Raw genomic sequence first — 20,031 nt, forward strand, 5'->3', positions numbered from 1 at the left:
CAGTAGGGGAGGAGGACGGAGTGTGTGATCACCCCTTACCTAAGCATTTCGTGACGTATAGCCAGATCCCCATTATTCCTCTCACAGTGTTACCAGCCTCCGATGTATTTTTTCGAGTTAACAGGGTCGAGCGTTGTTAAGACACAATTCGTATTCTGGAAGAGCAGGGCTCAAATTCCCGCCTGACTACCCTTTCGTAGACTTTCTGTGATCGTCAAAATCACGGTGTCCGAATGTCACAATTACTCCTTAACCTCGTTTACTACTCTTATAGTTCTCACTAAGCAGATTCAGAAGGATGTAGGTTGCAGTAGGTACTGGGAGATGAAGAAGATTGCACAGGATAGAGTAGCATGGAGAGCTGCATCAAACCAGTCTCAGGACTGAAGACCACAACAACAACAAAGTTCTCACACTGAGCTAATTAACCGTAAATCTGGTTGCCGACATAGATAATATTCCATCCTTTCCTCCGGTGGGCCAGAAGTGTGCCCCTTACGATAACAGCATGGTATTGAAATGCAGGAGGATCTGCAATGCACTGACGGATGGTAGAGGGAATGGCAATTGAATATCAATGTAGACAAGTGCTGTGAATACATAGAACGAAAGATCCTTCATCATTTAGCTACAATATAACAGGCCAGCAACTAGAAGCAGTTAATTCCATAAATTATCTGGGCGTAGGCATTAGGAATGATTTAAAATGGAATGACCATATAAAATTAATAGTCGGTAAATCAGATGCCAGACTGAGATTCGTTGGATAATCCTAAGGAAATGCAGTCCGAAACCAAAGGATGTAGGTTACAGTACGCTTGTTCGCCCACTGCTTGAATACTGCTCACCAGTGTGGGATCCGCTCCAGATAGGGTTGATAGAAGGGACAGAGAAGATCCAACGGAGAGCAGCGCGCTTCGTTACAGGATCATTTAGTAATCGCGAAAGCGTTACGGAGATGATAGATAAACTCCAATGGAAGACTCTGCAGGAGAGACGCTCAGTAGCTCGGTACGGGCTTTTGTTGAAGTTTCGAGAACACACCTTCGCCGAGGAGTCAAGCAGTATATTGCTCCCTCCTACGTATATCTCGCGAAGAGACCGTGAGGATAAAACCAGAGAGATTAGAGCCCACTCATAGGCATACCGACAATCTTTCTTTCCACGAACAATACGAGACTGGAATAGAAGGGAGGAGCGATAGAGGTACTGAAAGTACCCTCCGCCAGACACCGTCAGGTGGCTTGCGGAGTATGGATGTAGATGTAGATGTAGATGTTGTGGAAGTAGTCCACCACAGCGTTGCTTCAGTTGCCCCTTGTAAACAGCGTAGCGTGCGTGTGTGCGTGCGTGCAGGGTGTGCTGCCGCTCGCCCATCATCCCCGCGCGGCCCGCCTATTCCGCAGAGATGCTGGCCGCCTCCATCAACGGCAACGGCCCAGAGGCGTCAGCGGGCGGTCAGGCCACCGGCTCAGCAGTTTGGTCCAGCCCGACGCCGGAGGCTGCCAAGGTACTGCGCTCTTACACAAGGCCGCTTGGAGAACTCTCACTGTTAAATGACATATCGCTCAAAACCGTTTTCCAACACGCTCATGACTTGCACAGTGCTTTTTTTTATTCTAATTTTTCCCCAACTGAAGGAAATCTCTGTCTTTGTAAAAGAGTTAAAGTAGATTAGCACTCTCAGTGTGGTACAGTGGAGCGCAAAGTGTCTCCAGCCTTAAACGAGACATTGCAGCGTGCGTAGACTATTCAGTCTGTCAGAATGCTTCAAAGAGTCATTTCAAGCTTGAGTCATACATTCATTGTTAATTTGCGGCACGGATGGTTCTCAGAACGGAAGGATGTCCTCCAAATTGGTCTACACCACAGCGAAGTCATTTCAGCATTCAGTCGTTACAATACATTGCAGATCTTCCTCACTGCAGTTGCCCACAGCCAACAGCCGCGTCTGATGACCACTAGCTACAAATTATGGCTCGTGCGTATCTCGAAGAGAATACAACAGATACATTGCTTACAGAACTTTCAAGCAGTAAAATACAGATGTTAATATGAATAAAACTGATGAACATTTAGCTGAGTGAAATGTAGTTGATCCATTATACCTGTATTTACTGCACTATTGGCTTCGCAACAGTTCTAGTTGCATCTTTGTGGTGCATCTGTTGCTGCTACATATGGCTATTGTAGTTTACGACTGACAAGGTGTAATGGGCGACGCCGATACACGATATCCTCAGCACCTTTGGTGTGTGTCGTACCGGCAGCAATACCTTAAAACCAAAATTGCTTAAAACCAGTATCGTTTGCATACCAAATATCTACGAGGACATCAATAAATACAGCTATAATGGATTAACGAGCTTTCATTCGGCTATATGTTCATCACTTTTATCCATTTTAACTTCAGTATTTTACTGCTTGAAAGTTCCGTAAGCTATATACACTACTGGCCATTAAAATTGCTACACCACGATGATGACGTGCTTTAGACGCGAAATTTAACCGACGGGAAGAAGATGCTGTGATATGCATATGATTAGCTTTCCAGCGCACTCACACAAGGTTGGCGCCGGTGGCGACACCTATAACGTGCTGACATGAGGAAAGTGTCCAACCGATTTCTCATACACAAACAGCAGTAGACCGGCGTTGCCTGGTGAAACGTTGTTGTAATGCCTCGTGTAAGGAGAATAACTACGTACCATTAATTTTCCGACTTTGATAAAGGTCGGATTGCAGCCTATGGCGATTGCGGTTTATCGTATCGCGACATTGCTGCTCGCGTTGGTCTAGATCCAATGACTGTAGCAGAATATGGAATCGATGGGTTCAGGAGGGTAATACGGAACGCCGTGCTGGATCCCAACGGCCTGGTATCACTAGCAGTGGAGATGACAGGCATCTTATCCGCATGGCTGTAACGGATCGTGCATCCACGTCTCGATCCCTGAGTCAACAGATGGAGACGTTTTCAAGACAACAACCATCTGCACGAACAGTTCGACGACGTTTGCAGCAGCATCGATTATCAGCTCAGAGACCATGGCTGCGTTTACCCTTGACGCTGAATCACAGACGGGAGCGCCTGCGATGGTGTACTCAGCGACGAATCTGGGTGCACGAATGGCAAAACGTCATTTTTTAGATGAATCCAGGTTCAGTTTACAACATCATGATGGTCGAATCCATGTTTGGCGACATCGCGGTGAACGCACATTGGAAGCGTGTATTCGTCATCGCCATACCGGAGCATCACCCAGCAGGATGGCATGGGGTACCATTGGTTGGTTACACGTCTCGGTCACCTCTTGTTCGCATTGACGGCACTTTGAACAGTGAACGTTACAATACAGATGTATTACGACCCGTGACTCTACCCTTCATTCGATCCCTGCGAAACCCTACATTTCAGCAGGATAATGCACGACCGCATGTTGCAGGTTCTGTGCGGGCCTTTCTGGATACAGAAAATGTTCGACTGGTGCCCTGGCCAGCACATTCTCCAGATTTCTCACCAATTGAAAACGTCTGGTCAATGGTGCCCGAGCAACTGGCTCATCACAATACGCCAGTCACTACTCCTGATGACTGTAGTATTATGTTGAAGCTGCATGGGCAGCTGTACCTGTACACGCCATCCAAGCTCTGTTTAACTCAATGCCCAGGCGTATCAAGGCCGTCATTACGGTCACAGGTGATTGTCCTAGGTACTGATTTCTCAGGATCTATGCACCCAAATTGCGTGAAAATGTAATCACATGTCTGTTCTAGTATAATGAATACCCATTTATCATCTGCATTTCATCTTGGTGTAGCAATTTTAATGGCCAGTAGTGTATATGTGTAAGTATTTCACCTGTGGTTGCCCCTGATTTAAAATTATCTGCAGAACGGAATAGAGCTGTGCATTGCCTTTTCTAAGGCAACGAGAACGGGTGTGTCTATGCAGGCAGTGCACAGCCGTCGCTAGAGGCTCAATTTGCTTTTAGGAGTCCATTATGAATTACAGCAAAACCCGCTTTGATAGCCTTGGGCGAAGAAATTGGGCAATGGAACACCAGGAGAAGAGCCTGGATCACTGGCAGCAGGTTCACTTCACCGAAAATTGCTGTGTTTCACTGACACCTGATAATCCTTATAGAAGGGTGTGAAGGTGATATGATACTCATACATGGTCAGGCATGCAGATCTACAAGTTCATCAGGGAAGTGGGTATAGGCCACGTTCCGGATTGGTACCATCTAAGGATACTGGGCAGCTCTCACTGCTCGTGGATAATTTAAGGGCTCATAAGTAATGGGAGTAAGTATGTATGGTCCAGTCCTAACGTCAACATTTCACTGATGGGTTCATATTTCAAGATGATAATACGCGAGCTCATCACGTCCACATTATGAACACCTATCTCTAAGAAAGAGGAAGAAACAAATGAATGGAGTGACCTGCAGTACGTGCTGTCACAACCCAACAGATTACGCTTGGGACTAGCTGAACATGGAGCGCGTCATTGCAGGAACACAACTCCTTTACCTGATAACCTGAGCAGCAACAGGCTGGTGTAGCAACGCATCGACCACCCTGTGAACGATATTCCAAGGATATCACAGCAGGTTACAATGCTTGGTGTGGAGCAACAGCCGGCCGCTGTGGTCGAGCGGTTCTAGGCGCTTCAGTTCGGAACCGCGGTGCTGCTGCGGTCGCAGGTTAGCATCCTGCCTTGGGCATGGATGTGTGTGATGTCCTTAGGTTAGTCAGGTTTAAGTAGTTCTAAGTCTAGGGGACTGATGACCTCAGATGTTAAGTCCCATAGAGATTAGAGCCATTGTTTTGTGGAGCAACACGACATTGAATGGTACGCAGCATCAGATTTGATTTCACGCACTTTCTAACAGACACCTTTATTTTGATTATTGTCTCATTTCTATTTCACAGTACAGTTCTTTTTTTATAGGTTCACAAGGCTTCTCCTCTCATTCCCCACTTCTCTTGAATCTGAGGCCACACAGTTCGCAGGCATGCAAGTGGTACAAATTGCTCTTGGGCAGTGTATTTTCCTCATTAAAACCCAGTTTATTTACCATCCAGCATTGTCTAGTACAATGGTTCCCGACAGGTGGCCCGCGGACCCCCAGGGATCCGCGAGCTATGCTAGAGGGGTCCGCAAGATGCTATCAGAATAAAAAAATATATTAAATATGTGTCGTACGATAACAATTTTTTTTGTTTTGACCGCTTCCTGCATGAGCAGAGCTCTAGAGAACGCTAACTTCTGCGTCTAGCGTCTTCCTAGAGCCCACTGACACTACCACACTCTAGCGCAAAACTAGAATTAGATAGAGGCAAATAGTTCTGCTGTATGCCGTTAGAATGCGCGAGCTGCCTTTTTGCAGCTGACAACTGACAGTCATTTTACACAGGAACTCGCATTTCAGACGACAATCGGCCATTATTTTTTTTACGGAGTTTGTTATACTAAACATCCAGATGTGAAGACAAAGATTTTGAACAATAATAAAAAATTTAACAAAAACAATGATGGCTAAATTGAAAAAGTTTTAAGCTCAATGTTTTTCCAATAACGAGTATGTCAGTGTTTTTTTCTAAGTACCAAAAATAGAAAACGTATAATAACTCTTAATTTGGCTTTTTTAGGTACTTGATACTGTGATATGACAAGGTACCAATCATGCTCGATGAGGGGGTCGCCGAGAAAATTTTGTTGGGAACCCCTGGTCTAGTCACTTGACTATTACCACTTTCTATATGTAACGCCAGCAGTGCATATATCATATATTAAATGATGCGCTTTATTGAAGTAGATATGTATAGTATCACCTCATATGTGGCACAGATAGGCGAGCAGCACAATCAAGCACCACAATCACACTGATAGGTACACTACACCAGCCGCGCTTTGGCCACACAACAGTCACTCTACATATGGCATCATTGGTTGACACCACAATCACCCTGCTGCACCGGGAAAGCCATATATTCGTCATATAGTGGCCACCCTATCTGTATCACGGTTAGGTTGGATCCATTTTCACACTGACTGTTACAACGCACAATCCACACATTGGTCATACAACAGTCATCCTACATGTGGCACAGTTGATGGCACTACAATCACTATGATGGTTATATCGCACAGGCCACAGTTTGGTCTCACACCCGTTACCCTATACATGGCACAGATGGTGAGCACCATAATTACACTGAGTGCTTCACTGAAAAACTGCATCGTTGTGCAGGTTACCCAATGGTCACCATTTATGTGGAACAGTTGGTGGCCACCACAGTTACACGCACTGTTACACCACACAGACCACGCTACAGTCACTCTGAATGTAGCACAGTCAGCTGCTCATCAAAATCACATTGACTGTTGCACATTGGCCACACAATGAGCAACCTACATGTGGCACAGGCACGTAAGCATCACTATCACACTGACTGCTACAACACGCTGACCACACATTGGCCACATAGTGATCACCCCATATGTGGCATCGTTAAGTAGGCACACAATCAAACTGACTGTTACATTTCACAGACAACACATTTGCAACACAGTGGCTACCCTTAAGTGTGGCATTGTTAGGTGAGTACTAAAATCACACTGACTATTACACCACGCTGGCCTCTCATTGGTCGTACAACAGTCTCCATTTCTTTTCTTGTGGGACATGAAAGCCCATCGCGCTATGCTTGTGGTGCCCATCTGACTTTGCTGCATATAACGGCCCAACCTGAGAAATGCGAAGAAGATGAATACTTATCTAGCCTTTATATTAGCAGATGGTGAGACAGCCATAGGGTGAACTCGATGGTTCATGAAGACTACCACAACATTTAAACTGTTAACAGTTGCACTAGGTGGAAGTGGCTCTTCCTGCAGGCAAGGCCAGGGTGGAGAGGGCAGCGACAGAAGACGAGAGTGGAATCTCCACTGCCTTACTCGGTTACTACTTTTCCAGCAAAACAGAGTCTAATTTAGAATATTATTTTGCTTTTTCCTCCTCGTGCTTCATGTTACCCACATAGATACATCGCTAAAAGGACTCAGGTCTTGTGAGAGCTTTGATAATAGCCTCGCCATTGATGGTCTAGAGGAAGGAACTGGTGACCATGAAGTTTAGTCCTTTAACAGCCAACAATCATCATCATTATCACTTACATCATTCCATCTTGATAAAGATTCAAAACTGGTTCAGCTTTCTCTGTTTGAGTGGTTGTCGATGCAACTAACAGTTTTCTCGAATATTTGTTTCAGAACAACCGAAGATCGGCCAAACCACCACACAGATTACCAGATTCCATACAGAAAGAACTTGAGCGAAGAAGAATTGGCACCAGGTATGTTATTTGATTAGCGATTTTCCTGTTCTAATGCCATATCTCAGTGTGATGTGGAATGTGTTGACTGTTTTACAAATTAGATAAAGCTTAGACTGCATTCCCAAATAATAACAATTAGGTTGAAGTTGCAGGCTATGTACGGTGCATATGAACTCTACTGAAAACTTTCAGGGGTAGTTCATGAAAGACTGCTGGATCGTTCAAATTAATAAGCCCGTGGTTTACAATTGATGTATCAAACAAATGAGATCTCTGTGGATATGACAGATGGCTTTCGAATTTAAAAATGAAGCATTGAAATGCATAGCTACGAGTAGTCGCATAGAAATGGAAAACTTAAATTTATAAAATCAATTACTCGTATAACGCAGGTAAAATACATACACATCTGTTGTAGTATCGTTCCCTGCCAGTTGTATCACTAACCACTCTGCCAATGGCTCTCCACCTCGGTTGGTCAAAGACCATTCCATCAAGCTGGCTGTCACAGAATTCATCTCTCACTCTCTCAGCATCAAGTGTCACCCACTCCCATACATGCGGTTATCAGTTATGAGGGCAGATTGCAACGCCGCTGGTTTCCATGTGGCTGTGCAGTGCAGCTCTACTTTCGTATCAATGGCTTTATTTTTTTCCTAAGTTGTTGTTTGTTACGATTTCCCGCTAATTTATGGAAACAAGTGTTTTAAAAGAAGTAATTTTCTTGCGTGAAGCTGTTTTTCGTTTGAAATAAAGATTTTATTTTACTTCACTTGCAATTACCCCCTTGGCAATATCAAGCAATAACACACAAAAATTATAATTAAAGTTGAAAAATGCACTTAGTTTGTTGTCAGCCTTAAATATGAAATCTCTCCACTAAGAAGTGACGGAAGAATTCATAAATACACTGGTATAGAAAATTAAAGCAATAAAAGGAAATTTTGCAGGGTTGCGTTTATTTTGCCACAAAACAGTGTAAACAGGTTAAAGTAATGTATAAGCAATGTAAGGAATACAGAGCACAAATGACTGCAACATGCATAACGATAGACAAAAATATTCTTCGTTTTTTCCAACTTAACGGACTTGCACACACCTTCCGACAACTGGTTAACGTGCTCAGAATGGAATGTGTAACGGGCATGCTGTGAAAGATGAGGCAGTAACGCCCATTCTTTCTGCGGAGCAGCTCGCAGTCTTGAACAGTGGTTGGTGGATGCTGACGTGGTGCAAGCCGTCTCCTTAGTGCATTCAAGACATGCTTTATGGGATTCAAACCGGGAGAGCGAGCGTTCGATGTCTTCAGTTTCCAAGAAAACAGCAACCACCCGTGCTCTGTGAGATCGAAATCATCGTCCCTCATTTGGACGTCTGGGCCCACAACAACCTCGTCTGGGCCTCGCAACAACCGCAGATGATGTCCCAAGATCTCGTCACGATACCTGATGGCAGTTCAGCCTTGCCAATTCACCCGTACAATTCCATGAACAGGGGTTCGAGTGGAAGACACGCCAATAGGGATCCTCCTCGATCCTGGTCTGTTTCCACAATGTTTGTGTGCCGAAATCGTGTTCCAAGTTCCCTCCAGACACGAATCCCTCGAGAAGCACTCTCCAGACTAAATCAGGACTCATGTCTAAAAATAACATTGGCCACTGTTCGACCGTCCAAGTGATATGTTGATGACTCTGTACGTTTCCTTCTGTGAAGATGCATCAGAGGGTAGATATACAGTAAGTCTCTGACAATAAAGGCCACTCTGCCGAAGCCTTCTGCACACCGTTTGCCTCGGTATAACACGTCCAGTGCATGCAGGGAGCTCACGTGTCAGTTGCTGTGCAATACTAAGACGGTAATGTCGAGCACTTTCAGCCAAATAACGGCCCTCTCTTCCGAAGTCACAGGTGGTCGGTCCTGCCCTGGTCTTTGGTATACTGTTTCGGCCTCTAAAAACCGCCGTCACATCCGACAAACAACAGAACAATCCACATGAAGCCATCGAGCCAAATCAGTTTTCGACTGCCCTGCTTTCTTTCTTTCTATGGCCCTACGCCGCAGAAAGTCTGGTAGGCGTCTTCTCTGTGCCATACTCCACTGTCTGTGACTGTGTTCACAGCGATTGTGGATGTGGGGCTACCCTGCAAACACTACCTCGTTTCATGGGTGACCTGACGTCATCATCGGCGTGGTTGCCCGTTGACCAGAATGACATCTCCCGTGCAGAATACGATCGTACGAACATCTGGTTGACAGTTTGATTATACCGTGAATTAGACAGAGGTAGGGGAAATAGCGGTTTGTTGCTTTAATTTTGGACATGATTGTGTACTACAGGCTTACAGCACGTCACGATCTACACAGCATACTGCAAACAACTTATTATGGGGCCTCTACCAAGAAAAAAGTAGTAGAAGGTATGGGCACAAAACTTACAAATGTAAAATTCCATACACGCCTTTCTTTGTACTCTGGTGCGGCAGAAAATCTCCTATACTCTATCTGATAAAAAGAATACGAACACCTACTATAGTTCATTTCTTTCATCTTGGCTGCTCGCGCATGCCCGCCCAGACGCGGGAGATTGTTGCGTTGCCAAGTTGCAAAGGACGCACGCGCCAAGAGAAGCAGCGCCATAGTATAGTACAGTTCGCAAACTTACGATTAGGGGGAGCGCGCAGTTTATGAAGCCACCACGACCGCGTTAACCCTTTCGCTGCTACAGAGACGTGCTCCCCGCATTCCGCGCTGCGCGCGATTTTGTCGTCATTGCACTGCTCACCTGAGCGGACACAACAGTGTTCCGACTGCTTTGACACTTATCATTCGATTTCTCAAAAACTATTTGGCCCAAAAATTTTATTTTTACACATCTTCTTGACTGATACCTTCCCCCCATAAATGACTTAATTTTGTTTCGATGTTCAACGCAGTTACTGTGCAGCATTAAATGTAGTAAACCATTGTACGAAATTTTGAAGAGTTTGCAGAGGTAAAAGTCCATACCGTATACTTTCCGTATGGTCGATTTTAGTTGCCACAATGTTGAGAATGTAATTTGGACAAGGTACCTAAATTTTATATAAAATTTACTGTATAACAATATCTCATTTAATTTAAGTACCAGATAAGTGTCGTATGTAATATTGAGAAATATTCCGTCTTTCGCGACTGTAGTAAAAGTTTTATTTATACCAGAGTCATTTAGATTTTTTTCTAAAAAGTTCTGATTAAAACAAAAGTGGCGAAGTACACACAACTGAACTGTGGACGTAATAAAACATAGAGAAAACTAAAATATAATGTCAGTGATGCACAGTGCGCAAACAATTTGTGTTTGTCACAGCGGACAGCAAATATTTGCCAAAATCATAGCTCAGTCGACGAAAACATTGAATATGAAGCAAAGAATTGCGTCCGACAATTAAGTAGTTCGCAACGTACGAGCCGAAATTCTGCTCTAAATAATACTTTTAATGCTGTCGCAAAAGAATATATCTCAATATGAATAGTAAAACAGCGACTGCGTAAGAGAAGATATACAAACAAAGCAGATAACATGAATATTGTATGTTTGCCTTTTCATTGTTTTTAATTGCTGTAAAAAGAAATTTTGAAGGACAAAATTAGAAAAACTGAAAACATATGATTATAATGAAGAGACAAAGCACTAGAAATTTCAAACAATTACATTCAAATGAATAAAATTAATGAAGTAAGACACTTCGATATTGTTATTGAATACAGAAAATATAAAGCACCGAACGAGGTTTGAACTCAGATCCTCTCACTTAGGAACTAAACACTTTTTCCCCACAAAAACAGTAACAAAAATGGCTACAATGAAATGACATAAATAAGGTGACAGATAATTGCAGTCATAAATTTCAGTATTCAAGAATGAATCTTTAGCAGTAGCTCAATTTAGCATCTTCACTGTCACCTTCAACTGGTGGCATTTCAGCATGTACATTTTCTTCTTCTGCAGCCTGAGGTTCGTCATCATCATTTCCCATACCCAAATTAATCATCCAGTAAATCCTTGATATGTGTTCCTTCCAGGGTAAATTACGTGAACAGAAGAGCACTCCCGAACAGCGACATCGCAAAATCTTTCACTGCCTGGTTATTTTTGTCAGTTCCAGCCTTCTACACGCATCCATAGGGACTTCAAGATATTCCTTTACATCAGACACCAGATGTTTGTCGCCATATTCTTGTATCTGCTGTGCTACTGATTTATTTGTCATGTGTGACTTGCAGGTGACGTTAGGGTCGGGAACGTGACTCAACCCATCCCTCTCTACCAGGAATCCAGTTCCTAACTATACCCATTCTGTTGAAGACAATTCGAGCATGTTACCATTTTTCTTATTGTGATTCTGATATTTAAGTATTTTCTCGAATTCATTTTCCATATACATCTTGTATTCAATATGTTCATCGCTCCCAATATTGTTAAAAACGTAACTTGTATATTTGCCCATTAATCAAATCACTGCGTTATTTTTTGCCTGAGGGTAGTAACTTTTCTCTGGTCTGAAGAAAATGTTAGTCGGTACATTGTTTGCTGAAGTTCTTGTTATTTGAGCAATTTTCTCCCTGGTCCACCTCCAGCTGATAATACGATCTCCACATGTGTAACGATGAGGCACACGATCAACTAGGTTGCATTTGCTGCAGAGGTTAGTGTCACTTAAAGCGATGGCAAAGAGAAGCTCATTAGTGCTGATGATGCTATTGACTACCTTGTACAATACTGTTCTCATGTCAGACGAAAGAACATCACTACTGATGTTTTTCCAGACCACATTCCATGCTACACTCCTGGAAATTGAAATAAGAACACCGTGAATTCATTGTCCCAGGAAGAGGAAACTTTATTGACACATTCCTGGGGTCAGATACATCACATGATCACACTGACAGAACCACAGGCAACAGAGCATGCACAATGTCGGCACTAGTACAGTGTATATCCACCTTTCGCAGCAATGCAGGCTGCTATTCTCCCATGGAGACGATCGTAGAGGTGCTGGATGTAGTCCTGTGGAATGGCTTGCCATGCCATTTCCACCTGGCGCCTCAGTTGGACCAGCGTTCGTGCTGGACATGCAGACCGCATGAGACGACGCTTCATCCAGTCCCAAACATGCTCAATGGGGGACAGATCCGGAGATCTTGCTGGCCAGGGTAGTTGACTTACACCTTCTAGAGCACGTTGGGTGGCACGGGATACATGCGGACGTGCATTGTCCTGTTGGAACAGCAAGTTCCCTTGCCGGTCTAGGAATGGTAGAACGATGGGTTCATGACGGTTTGGATGTACCGTGCACTATTCAGTGTCCCCTCGACGATCACCAGAGGTGTACGGCCAGTGTAGGAGATCGCTCCCCACACCATGATGCCGGGTGTTGGCCCTGTGTACCTCGGTCGTATGCACTCCTGATTGTGGCGCTCACCTGCACGGCGCCAAACACGCATACGACCATCATTGGCGCCAAGCCAGAAGCGTCTCCATTCGTCCCTCCGTTCACACCTGTCGCGACACCACTGGAGGCGGGCTACACGATGATGGGGCGTGAGCGGAAGACGGCCTAACGGTGTGCGGGACCGTAGCCCAGCTTCATGGAGACGGTTGCGATCGGTCCTCGCCGATACCCCAGGAGCAACAGTGTCCCTAATTTGCTGGGATGTGGCGGTGCGGTCCCCTACGGCACTGCGTAGGATCCTACGGTCTTGGCGTGCATCCGTGCGTCGCTGCGGTCCGGTCCCAGGTCGACGGGCACGTGCACCTTCCGCCGACCACTGGCGACAACATCGATGTACTGTGGAGACCTCACGCCCCACGTGTTGAGCAATTTGGCGGTACGTCCACCCGGCCTCCCGCATGCCCACTATACGCCCTCGCTCAAAGTCCGTCAACTGCAAATACGATTCACGTCCACGCTGTCGCGGCATGCTACCAGTGTTAAAGACTGCGATGGAGCTCCGTATGCCACGGCAAACTGGCTGACACTGACGGCGGCGGTGCACAAATGCTGCGCAGCTAGCGCCATTCGACGGCCAACACCGCGGTTCCTGGTGTGTCCGCTGTGCCGTGCGTGTGATCATTGCTTGTACAGCCCTCTCGCAGTGTCCGGAGCAAGTATGGTGGGTCTGACACACCGGTGTCAATGTGTTCTTTTTTCCATTTCCAGGAGTGTATTTTAGCATATTTAGTTTCTATGTTATTTTTCCTTTCATGTTTCTGTCTTTCAGTTAAAATCGCCTTTGCTGTAACGTTTTTGGAGTTTAAAAGATTTTTGCTGAGAGGACTTAGTTCACCTTAACGATTACGCTAACGCATCTTGTCATTTGAGAGAGCTCCTGGAGGACTTTAACATGTCACGCAAAATACGGACAAACACTGTTGGTATGACTATGAATTACTCACTTTTCGTCGCAGTACAACAGGAAGTAAACAATTACCGCTGTACATTATTGCAAAAAACTTCCTGAGAATGATACAAACACCTTTCCTTGCTATCGCCTGAATTAGGATGCTTATTGCTTCTTTGGTTTAATTAATTAATAGAATATGAAGCAATTGGTATAAGGAATGTTTTTTCCAAACTTTCTATAAAAGAAAGTCTGTTATCAAGAAATTGCTTTTGTTCAATTACTTTATTTATGACTGAACGTTTCTAAAACTGAAGACACTCGTCCGTGCTCTGCATTGCAGTCGAGCTCTGGCAACGTTGTTCCCTGATCATTGGCTGACTGCGTTTTGGACGTCAGATGCGCAGAACTAACCTAAACTCGGCCGCCGTCGTAAATGACGCGCACTTTAGTAGATATTAATACGGAGAGCCATGGCAGTAGTAACAATGAAGGGAAAATAAGCAGAAGATATGAATTGAAGTTTGTGTTGGGGAGGGCACTCAACTTAGGTAGTTCGTGCAGCAATGTTAACGGTTGTCCTGTGGTGGTGAAATGGTTAGCATTTCTGCCTGGCAAACAAGATGACCCGGGTTCGAGTACCTGTCACAGCACAAATTTTAATTCATTTCTTCTGCCTCAGTCATTATCGTAGATAACTGTGCTGGCAGTGCATTATCGTAGATAATGAAGAGACTTGGAATGAGATTTTCACTCTACAGCGGAGTGTGCGCTGATATGAAACTTCCTGGCAGATTAAAACTGTGTGCCCGACCGAGACTCGAACTCGGGACCTTTGCCTTTCACGGGCAAGTGCTCTACCATCTGAGCCACCGAAGCACGACTCACGCCCGGTCCTCACAGCTTTACTTCTGCCAGTATCTCGCCTCTTACCTTCCAAACTTTACAGAAGCTCTCCTGCGAACCTTGCAGAACTAGCACTCCTGAAAGAAAGGATATTTCGGAGACATGGCTTAGCCACAGCCTAGGGGATGTCTCGGTCCGTCACACAGTTTTAATCTACCAGGAAGTTTCAATGAAGAGACTTGAATGTCTCAGGGATACATTTAACTATAAGATCTATAATACAGATGTGTCCACAATTTCCACACTTCGTCTTTATGACGAGTTGAAGTCTATTAAAGACACTTTCAGCAATGTGTGAATGTCTGTGGAGGAATGGCAGCCGTTCTTCCTGAGCAGCCGATACCGGAGAAGGTAGCAGTATTTTGAACACTGGTTGGGTTCTGGAGCGAAGCTGATATTCTAACTCATCCCAAAGGTGTTCCGATGGTTTTGGGGGTCGGGGAGGGGGGGGGGGAGGGGGGCGGGAGAGAGTCCGGCAGGACAGCCCATTACTGAAATTTTATTGTCGACGAACCATTACCTCACAGATGCTGCTCTATCACAGGGGCATTGTTAGGCCGAAACAATCATTGTCTGCGAACCGTTCCTCTACGGTACACAGTACAAAATACTGTAAATGTGTTCATATCCTTCCGCATTTAGTGTTTCCTTAAGCACAATGAGAGGACCACACGCAGACTACGAAAAACGCCACCTTATCGTCTTTCACGTTATGTATAGTGGCTGTAAACCCAACAATAAAAAATAATACAGAAACGAGTCCAAGTGAACTGTGTGACGTTAGGATCAATGTTAACTGACGGAGCTCATTCCTGCAGCAGTATGACGAACATCGCGGACTCGTTCCGAGAGCGCAGCCACCGGCGGCACAACTCGTGGGAGGAGTCTGGAGGCGGCGGCGGCGGCGGCGGCGCTGGCAGCGCCGTGGCGAGCCCCGGGACGCCGGAGGAGCGGCCGGTGCTCACCACGTCACGCAACAGCGCTCTCAGGTGAGGCACTAAGCGGTCTTGTAAGGCTCAAGTGGCAGTCCGCCACTAATCGTACAGCTATTGTGGGGAGTCCTGCTTGCTAAGACGACGATATGCGGAGGACAGTCGCCAAGTTTAATTATCACGTAGAAAAAATTAAGGTGTGACTGCGATAATTAGTAATGATTTTATTTCTCCTCTGACAAGGGGAAGGCCTCAGACACAACCAACCGATTCGGCTCAGGTTTGGCAGGTCGCTTGGGTACAACCTAAAAAGACGGACTCCTAGATATTTTGGGTCAACACCCCCGCAATTTTGAGAAAATCACCCCGAAAGGTTATGACGAGCAATCGACTCAAAACTGGAGGGATCCATAGATAATTGTAAATAGAGCATTTTTCATCATCAGGTATGGGACCCGCAATTGCAATCTTTTCCAGAAATCGAGGAAAGAAACTTTTACAACTGCCGCTTCTGTACCCACTTGGTAAACGCTTTTTGGCGACAGCGCCGACAGCGCAACGGCTAAGGTAACTCGCTGGGAATCGGTAAACCCGGGTTCGAATTTCCTAGAAACCTTCATGGTATAGTACTTCAGTATCAACAAAAGTCATTTCGTTCGTCAGTTCGAAAAATCGCTCGACGATAACCGCTCATACCAATCTGGAACGCCGAGAAACAGAACTGCCTGCTTCCAGTAGTGCATTGATAATGCATCTGTCTTGCAACACTTTTACAAACCAGAACACAGTGTCGGTAATACTGTGACAGGCTTCCAAGTATATATTACAGCTCTAGTCGCAGGGTGTACATCCTCCATTATTCAGATTATGCACCTGAAAGATATGACACAACAAACAATAACTAGTTAATACGGCATAAACAGACGAGCTAATTACTACAAACTACATACTCGTCATATGTTACTTCGGTGCATCAACGATGAAAAAAATCACTATATGCATCCGCGAGGTTCGCGGCAGCCTAATGACGGAAAACAACTCCTTCCGTTTGACTTCTCGTGCTGGTCACTTTCACTCTTCCAGCTTCACAACTATGATATGACGAAGTGGCAACGGGGACAACATAATTCTCCTCGCGTGCTTTCTGTCCGGTGCCTCGCTGTAAACAAGCGTCGCGCGGTTGGCTATCTGTGACACCTCGTGAGGAATTCGCAATACTCTTACTCGGAGTTGTTTTCATGTGACAAGGATTAAAAGTTTAATACTTCACTAACTCACGGCGTTTGGGAAATTAGATTGCCTACCTTATTATTATCATTCCTTATTGGTTTACTTACCTTATTAACCCTCCTATCCCTATCAATTGAGATATGGAAAAATACAAACGAAAAGAAGAATATCCGCTAAGTTTCTTCTAGGTTCGAACCCGGGTTCTGCGATTCCCAGCCAGTTACCTTTTTTTTCTTTTTTTTAAAATCTCATTTTGTTCGCTGCTCGGGGCAGACGTCGTAAGACATCCGTTTAAGTTCGCTGTTGATCGATTAACTTAGTTTTTTTATTGCAGAGGGCATGTAACCCTCTGGCCGAACACGCTGAGCTACCGTGCCGGCAGTTACCTTAGCCGTTGCGCTATCGATACTGTCGACGAAAAGCGTATACCATGTGGGTGCAGAAGCGGCAGTTGTAAAAGTTTCTTACCTCGATTTCTGGAAAAGTATGCGTTTTCGGACCCCATACCTGATGATGAAAAATGCTCTGTTTACAATTATCTATCGATCCCGCCAATTTTGAGTCGATTGCTCATCATAACCTTTAGGGGTGATTTTCTCAAAATTGCGGGATTGTTGACCCAAAATAAATTATATTCCTTCGTTTTAGGTTGTACACAAGCGACCTGCCAAATTTGAGCCGAATCGGTTGGCCGTGTCTGAGGCCTTCCCCTTGTAAGTGTTTACCCTTCATGGGGCACGTTTTTCCCAACCATGGATGTCCTGGCGGAGATCTTGGTTGTAGAAGTATGCATTCCACCTCAAAAACTACGTCACATTCATTCAGGAGACGCCCGCAGCCCAATGGTTTCTTAATCCGACGAAAGAGGAAGAAGTAATATGGTGTCACGTCAGGAGAATAAGGGACCAGGAAGGTGGGATGGGAAACGAAATTCGATAGCCAAAGGAGCAATATGTGTGACTATGCTGAGCAGAATAATCTGGGATGTTGTCCGGAGCAAAAACACCACCTAGGGCAGTTTCCTAAAGAGCGTCGTCTTGGCAGTGCCTCTAACGGCGTCGGGATATTTTTGTAGTATGCTCCTGAATTGTTTTCCCCTGAAGAACATAATCCGCAAGCACTTGCACACCGTAGTCCTTAAAACAATCAGCATCACTTTGCCTGATATGGTCTTCACCCTTTTTGGCGTTGGTGATTCCACGTTTCTACTGATTTCTTTGCTTCTGTCTCGGGATCGTTGTGATGCCCCCAGCACTCATCAACGTTGATTACATGGCTAAAGATGTCATCTGGATTGGCCTGACATAGCTGCAACATTTCCATTCCTCCGACCAGTCCGCGCTCTTTTTGAATGAGTGTGAGCTGTTGCAAAACTCAACCGAAGGCGAGCTTTCTCATGCTCAAAATGTAGTGCAAGATGTTGGAAATAGTTTCGTTGTTGATTTTCACGTTTCCACTATCGCCTCTATTATGACACGCATGCACGAGGGCCTCCACTTCCGTTGAGATTCCCGGTTTTTCACAAAGAGATAGGCTTCACTTCATCCTTCGTCATTCACATTTATTTGACCACTCTAGAAACGTCTGCGCCTCCTAACGACTGTGTTATAAGTAGGACCCTGATTCTAATTACCTAAAAACAGCGAAATATGCGAATATTTATGATCTAAAACTTATATAAATTTCACTTTAAAAAATAAAACATGACTTCATTTAAAAACATTCTTGTTGATTCTTTATGTACCATGTAATACAGAATTCGCTTCTGAACAAACTGTGAGTGTAGTACTTACTTTTTTGCAATGTTTAAAACGAACTAGCACTTATTTTTGAAGAGTCAGCATGTAACTGAAAGAAACCGTAGTACAGTGAAAACAATACCACCTATCCAAACAATAAATCATGTTTTTACTAAGGCACACCACTTGTTTAACTTATTCAAAACTAGTTAACGCGTTCCGTCATTCTTCAGTTTCCGCAGAGTTGCATTGGGTCCCAAGATGCACTTTAAGGTTTTCTATTTTCGAAGATTTATGGTTGTGACTGAGAACAGTTCTGTACATGGAAAAACTCCTCTGTACATCACTGGACGTCACAGGAGCGTATTTGAAGGTGGCAACGTCACCAAAGGCCGGCTTTGGTCCATTGTCTTCAAATGTTGTGGCATTGCAAGAAAGACTGTCACTAATTTTGTACTTTGTACAATATCTAGGATTCGGCTAGAGGACACTATGTAATTTGTTGTTCACTTTGACAGTCACATGACCACAAGCTCGATCTAACTCACTCTGCACATGTTGCACAATATCAAGTATGTCATCCAACTGAGTACCAGCAGCTTCCAGTCTTATGGTGGCTTTTGGTACCACTGAAAATTTGGCGCTGACGTATATCAAATTGCCAGATAAGGTACCTGTAAAGACCGGTTTCATTGTTTTGAGAGTACTTGATTCATCGCGCTCAAGCTCATAAAAATATTGCCTTAATTTCTGTAGCTTTAGCAGAGCTTCCCCATAGATTTTCTTCCCAAAGGAACTTAATTTGTCCACATCAGAGTAATCTGATCGCTCCTCTTCTGCAATACTGTGGAACGCACGTGCTAGGCAAGTGAAGTGAATTTGAAGCCCCTTGGATGCTTTAGCCTTGTATGAAGCACCATCTGATATTAGCAGCAAAACGTGGTCTCTGTTTACACCATCCAGCCACCGTAGATTCATAGTGCTGTCAAAAAAGGGCAGTTGCCAATTGTTTACTCTTTCGAGAGCTTGGCACGTTAGGAGGAACATTTCTCAGGGTCTGCCAACTTTTAGAACACCAACAACAACGTTTGCAACTTAACGCCTATGCAAATCGGTGGTTTCGTCAGTGGACACCCAGACCTTTTAGTCAGCACCTCTTCGTAGCACTCGTATAAACAGTTCTTTCTCCATGTAGATTCATTAGGTATTGGATGCGTTGTGTACTTCTCCAAGAAGTGACTCAAGCGTGGATTCTCCAGCTTTTCCAGTGGGATGTTGCAAGATGTCATCGTCTCACCCAACTGCTTAAAAGTTGATTGCATGGTTGAACATAGACCTGTGTGCTCAAATAACAGCGTTTGTCTGCTGTCATTTTAAGCACTTCTCTTCTCAAACCTGCTGTCTTTGACGGTATTACCGTATTGTTGCAAATTAAAGCGTTTTCCTGCACCAACTTTAACATCACATAGTTTAGTTCCCTGTCAGTACTGACGAAC

At 44.6% G+C, this 20,031-nt stretch overlaps 1 protein-coding gene across 1 annotated transcript in view; it reads left to right on the top strand.

Moving 5' to 3' along the window:
- The window catches only part of LOC126349718 (kinesin-like protein KIF12), a 568,557-nt gene that overhangs the window by 531,431 nt on the left and 17,095 nt on the right, over nt 1-20,031 (top strand). Inside the window, exons 14-16 of the mRNA XM_050002454.1 lie at nt 1,357-1,510; nt 7,283-7,365; nt 15,453-15,623. Coding sequence (XP_049858411.1) covers nt 1,357-1,510; nt 7,283-7,365; nt 15,453-15,623 — 408 coding nt within the window. The remainder of the gene's footprint in view (nt 1-1,356; nt 1,511-7,282; nt 7,366-15,452; nt 15,624-20,031) is intronic.

Source organism: Schistocerca gregaria, chromosome 1, assembly GCF_023897955.1.
Source record: "Schistocerca gregaria isolate iqSchGreg1 chromosome 1, iqSchGreg1.2, whole genome shotgun sequence".
NCBI lineage: Eukaryota > Metazoa > Arthropoda > Insecta > Orthoptera > Acrididae > Schistocerca > Schistocerca gregaria.